A 6,439-nucleotide genomic window follows, 5' to 3' on the forward strand; every position below is an offset into this window, starting at 1 on the left:
GATCTTTAGCTATCTTTATGTGTTTGAGTGAGATGACATAACACCCGCCCAGGTAGCCCAGGTGTATCCAAGTTCATACATCCAGCACAAAGGTATGCCAAGAATGAACACTGAAGGGAAAGAAGTTACTATACTCACCTTTCCCCTGGTTTCCTTGATGTCATCATCCTCTGATGAGATCCCAGTCATTGCTTAGTACTCAATATTAGGTGCTTTTTCACTATTTCAAATGGGAAAGGGGGGGGGCGCTAATTGTAAACAGGGAACCTTGCCATTAAGGTGCAAGGTCTGCTTTAATTTAATATGTTTGTTGCTGTTCTGGAGTTTGTAGCTAGTAGTGGTAGTAGTCAATCACATTCCACTGGACTACTTCTGTAATGTTAAAGATGTGCAAGAAGCTTATGCAGTTATATAAGCTGCAATGCATATTTAACATTACATAGGTTTGGTTGAATGTGATTAACAGCTATACCATGACCTGGATTAAGGGGAACCTTTACAGATATATTTCTACAAACATATTAATCACTAAACACTCTTTCTACAAACAGCAAATTGGTCACCACTTTTATAAAATCTGCCGTTGTTAAGACGCATTTTGAAGACATTATTTGGCAAATTCCTTCTATAGCCATACAAATGTTCGGTTTAAAGCTCCATGGAAACAGGCTAAGCAGCTCTGAAAACCATATAAGGTCCCATAAAATGTGAAAAACTTCATTAAAAAAGGACAATAACAATATCATAACCAGTAAATATTTTATCTCCTTGAAATAACCTGTCATTGTTATTAATCGGTTACGAACGTTATGCCATTTGAAAAATGTATGACCCAATACCAGAACTAACATCTCTTCCTTTGTTTCCGGTCTGATGTTCTGATGTCTTTAACATCTTACACCAATTCCTAATTAGGTTCCTTGAATCAGCGTATTTGGAGTTTAAGACCCAGGACATTTAGGCTCACAGAAGAGCTCTGCAAGCAGACACAGGCTGCTAATATATAGCCATATTATTGTTGTAAGCAAGTCACGGTACACAGTAAGGTGTTAAATAGTGAAACGGGTTATACATAAGTACCTTAAAGCAAACCTGTGCAGGTAAAAGCAACAGGTTTTCACTAATCCCCCCCTCTTCTGAAGCACATACTCACCTTTTCTTTGTTTGCCCTGGAAATTGAGCAATTTATAATGGAGAGCAAATATCACTGTCTCCAATATACTTCACAGTACTACTGCATATCTCAAATTGCATTTTGTGACCCATTCTTAAAATGCAGTCTTCAGTATGGTGCCTGTAGAACTCTCCGCAGGATTCTTTTTTTACACAACTTGCATTTATTTTCATTGAGCTTTGCTGGATTCGGACTTCCAATGCCAGTGAACTCAAAATGTAGCTTTGTAATCACACCACTTTGCTTTTTAAATTTGCATGACTTTTTTTTTTCCCTTTTGTAGGAAGTGCACGCGTCCATAGACTTACCTTGGTCTCTCCTCGTCTCCCAGCCAAAAATCCGAACTGCGCATGCGACTGCCACAGGATGCTTTGCGGCCGCCAGAGCAAGTTCGGATTTTCGGACAGGAGCGTGCGGCGGAAGACACCAGGTAAGTTTAAACCGCTTTGAAAAGAGCAAAAGCACAACTTGAGACCCCACCAGGCCACCCAAGACACCACACAGTCCACCTGAGACGTCCACACAGCCTACCTAAAATTCTGTACAACCCACCAGAGACCCCACCGGGCCACCAGAGACTCCACACAGCCCAAACTTCAATCCTTCAGCTCACCTAGCTGGGTAACAGTCTCTTTCCCATAAAGCCAGGCTTCCTTTTAAACACTCACAGCTGCAATTATGGGCTACACCTGTGAGTACCAAGCTGCAGCGACAAAACCTGGACTGGGCAGGTTACTGAGCTCATGGGATAATGTCCCACCCTTCTCATTAATGCTTTCCCTGGGGTTTCTTTTAACTAAACAGAGGGATGCAATCTAAAAGGCTTGGTCTTACATACCTCCCATTTATAACCATTCCTTGCTTTCTGTCACAATATACATATACACACACACACATATTTTTTAGTCCCGACTACAATAAAAGTACAAAACCGCTATACTTTCCCCTTAACCAACAACTTTCGGATAAAATGTTCAACAAAAATATTTGTCCTTGGTGCACACCATTGTTGAATCATCTAGTTAGTGATATTTCTTGGGGGCTCCCAAATGCAGATTTTCCAATCTCCATGTATGCATTCAACGAGGAAGAATAATATAATATAACAAAGAGGAGTGATAGTGAGAAATGTAACATTTTAAAATGTCATTGTAACAAGGACTTTTTTGGTTGAGCCAAGATATGTATTCGAATAAAATCTAAAATTATTTAGGTTTGCACTATTGAAAAATGTGTCAACAATTTTTAAAAAACTTGTTCATCTTCACAAGCAGTTAGTTTACTTATTTTTGCTTGAAAAAGTAAAGTCGGCCCAGATTTGGGTTTTGTTGGAAAATAAATAAATCACATTTGAGTCTCCTATCAGGTATTCTGCCCTTTTTTTTGTTGCATATACCCCTTGCTATGGATTCTTTTTTTCAAATGCTGTATTGCTTGAAATGGTAAGAACTGTTTGAAAAAAAAATCATGTATGTTATGTATGTACATTATCATGTATGTACATTATCATGTGTAAAATATTCAAACAAAAATTAACAATGAGCGTGTTGGTTGCAACCTACCTATGACTGCTGCTGTACGGACAGATTTTGGTTCTTCAGTGTCCCATCTTGCACCTGAGGGATGGGTCCATTTTCCAGCCTCCCTTTCTGAGAAGAAGGCATACTGCTGGGCTTGTGGCTGGCCTGTAGCCCACAGAGAGAGGAACAGTTGTCTTTCCTTCTCCACACCTCGATGGTAAGGCAGATGGACGGATGCTCTTACAGCTTCAATGCAGGCCAAGGGAGCCTGGGCACCTCGGAACTGCTTCTTCGCTTTCTCTACTGTAGAATTCAGGAAGTCCTCCATATTGGGATTTAAGGAAATATGGAGAGTACTAAGTCTCCGTTTATTCAATGGATGTCCTGGGAAAAAAAAAAAAGGGAGAAAATTATCTACAGTAAATCCTTTATCTAGTCCATGGTCTTTTCTATGTTGAATATTCTTGGTACTTCATTTAAGTTTGAGCACAGAACATAAAATATGGGCTACAGGTTCACTTTAACCAACGGAATGCAAGCAAACATAAGCAAGAAGGAAGCTTTGATTAAAATGTAAGTAAAAGATTAGAGAAGCAGTATCCAACCTGGGCACAGACTGGAACAGTGAGTGTAAACACTGTTCACAGAACCAACTTGAAATGGATTCCAAAAATATTCACCATTATTATTCTTATTATTTAGGATTTATATAGCACCAACATACAGTAATACCAATGGTGTTCTTGTTTCTAAATCCAGCTCTGAGACATACTGAACACCAATCACTTTTCATGGAAGTACAGCATCTTAAACATCTAGTAAGGATATACTGTAAATTACTTTTGCTGAAAAAAACTACAATTCATTAATAACTTTTCTTTGCCTATTTGTTGCAGTGTTTCTCTTCTTTCTGCAGGCAGTGAAATACACCAATGTATCACAAGCACATCCAAAAGCATTGGATGCTCCTTAACCCCTGAAGGAGAGAGGCGACAGATGGAAACATCTCTTTTATCTCATGCAGTTTAGAGAAGCAGAACAAGTGACAGTATTTCTTCAAATGTTCTGCTGAGACATGAATATGGGCTGAAGACTGGTGGCTGCTAAGTAGTTCAACTACATCTTTCTATCCTAAGGAAAAATATATGTTCCAAACATGATGGTCTCAGTCCATTCCTCAAACAGTATTACCAGCTGTGAAATGGTTTCTTTTCTGTCCCCTCTGGCAGAGATGGAAACAGTATAGTCTTCACACATTAACTACGCAGCACTTGGGGGCTTCTTCCTCTCACCAGACTCATTATTAGTTCTTGCAGGTCTGATTCCCAAAATGAAAAACTAGATCAAAGCGAGTTGGCAATAGTAATCAGATTCTAGATGAGGTTTTTCTAGTGCAGGTTTAAAAATTAATAAGGACAACTTAATGGAAGCTATGAGAAACATGTCTATTGTTCAATTGCTGGCTGTCATAAATAATCCACATCGCTTCTAGTGCAGTACCGCAAATACACAAGGTAACTCAAACCCAATAGTAGAAAACTTGCAGGTGATGTGCTTTCTCATAGATCTGGGAGAAGCATGGTTTACGCACTTACAATTTGCAAAAAAAGGCCCTTAAATTATTGAGTTATAACTATAAGGCTGTAGGCACAGGATTGCCTGGATACCTTTACATGCAAGAAAGTACAGTATTATTTTCCAGTAGAAATTCCAAATAAAAAAAAAGGCACATTTTTCAGGGTACTGCTTAGGTACAATCATAATTTCTAAATGTCCCCTATAAAATATAGCAAATCTTCAGTTTTTAGTTAAATTCCACTTTAAAAGCTTCAGCAAACCTGCCCAAAGATAGCTAAAAGCTTTGCAAAAACGTACTGTACACACTGCACTTATACAAGCTGAAGCCCGTGTAGAATGCAATATATCATCCATTACAATTAATATAAAAAGGACACTGAACAGGAAGGAACATGTTTGCAGGCTGACTGATTATAAACAAGAAGCTAACAATTCACTTTATAGCAAAAATTCACCATCCAGCACTTTATGTTGCAGTGCACTTTCATATTCTGTAAATTCAACTGGAGAATAGGCTGCATTATACACTACAGAGATGTGGCATACCGTCTTTATATATAGTTAATTTCTATTTTTTTGGTTTTCCTGACAGATCGGATAATCAAATGCCAACTACCATCATAGACTGTGTAACCACCATCAGCTGACCTCAATTACACTTAAACGCCTTTTTGCGATTGGAGTGCATGTGAGAATGCTTACAGTGATAGATACATTATTTGGATTTTTATTATAAAGAGAAAAGAAAATAGTCTGTTAAAACTGTGACTCGGGTGTTTACAAGCTTGTAGAAGACTAATTTTCCATTTATTTTTTACTTTTTATTAGCTATTATTTATGGTTTCATTGTTCAGTATGCAGTATTGTTTATTGTTATGTCTCTAAACACAACCTGATGCTTTCTGTGGGCTTTGCATTGCATCATCAATTCTTGTTTTAAATGTTACCGCAGCTTAATTGTTTTTTTTCTGGGCACACAGAAGTGGCCTCTATCTTTTCCTGAAGCAGAAATCTAATAGGCACATTTTATACCTAAACTAGTATAACATAATCTCAATATAATTTCAGAAAAATTTACAGTCCTTCGTATTTATGGGGTCCTATAAGGCTTAATACATTTACACAGATTTTGGAGAAATCAAACCATCATTAGTCATTCCGTAGTAGGAAAAGGCATAATGTTACTGAACAGACACCTTAAGATCTAAAAGTGAACCTGTGCTTTGCCCATGTATGTGTGCCCATTCACCCCCTTATTTTCTTTTTCCATCCCAAATTGACTTCCGGGAAGCAAGAAAAGATAGCCCTATATAGGCTCAAGTGCTCCTCCATATAGAGCTTACACAGGGCTGACTGTCTTCCCACACCATGTGATAGTGCTGGGCTAATCATCTAGTACAAGCTCTGTCCCATGGAGTGCGTCACATGCTCCTCCATATACTAAAGTACCAGTTATTTTCTTTGCCTTCAGCAACTGTAACTTTTACTATTTTCTATTGGGGGTTTAATGCAGCTCTGCAATTAGAAACAATAGAAAAATATGTAGGCGTGCTTTAATTGAATCAATTTGTACATTGCCAGCACTGTTAGCTTTAAGCTTTTAACTCTAAATTGTTATAGAGAAGCCCCTTCTAAATTCCGCACTGTACCCAGCAATCTAGGCAGTAATTCCATTATCCGCACTAGGAAAATGTTTTTATCTCATATTACACTGCAGTAATCCTCAGTAAAGATATTAGGTATAGCAGACAGCTTAAATCTAGCACCCATAGCTAGACTCAAGTGTGTGTATAATTACTTTGTCAGTTAAATGATACGCAGTTTAGGTGGCTTGCCTATAATGCTTGCACAGTGAGCAAGTCATTTTTATTTCCTCATATAGCAGATGAATAGGGCTGATGTAAAAGCATTTAAACAATATAACAGGGGGAAAAAAGCAATAAAATGTACATACTTTCTACCTGCCCAAAGCTTCTGTTTTTCAGCTAGTGTCCCATTACTAAAAATAATTTCCAAACTCTTTTTTTACATCATTTTATTCAGGCTACTCTAAAATGGCATGATTTATATATTTTTATTGAGCCCCACAAACTGCACGATTGAGAAACAGTACTAAATAGCAGGAGATGTCAGACTATACACAAAATAATGAAATAATAAAAAAGGA

General features: G+C 37.8%; 1 protein-coding gene across 1 annotated transcript in view; it reads right to left on the reverse strand.

Moving 5' to 3' along the window:
- The window catches only part of EHHADH (enoyl-CoA hydratase and 3-hydroxyacyl CoA dehydrogenase), a 35,395-nt gene that overhangs the window by 9,620 nt on the left and 19,336 nt on the right, over nt 1–6,439 (reverse strand). Inside the window, exon 6 of the mRNA XM_018566881.1 lies at nt 2,737–3,078. Within this exon, the coding sequence (XP_018422383.1) occupies nt 2,737–3,078 (342 nt within the window). The remainder of the gene's footprint in view (nt 1–2,736; nt 3,079–6,439) is intronic.

Source organism: Nanorana parkeri, unplaced genomic scaffold (genome assembly GCF_000935625.1).
Source record: "Nanorana parkeri isolate BGI_ZX_2015 unplaced genomic scaffold, ASM93562v1 scaffold985, whole genome shotgun sequence".
NCBI lineage: Eukaryota > Metazoa > Chordata > Amphibia > Anura > Dicroglossidae > Nanorana > Nanorana parkeri.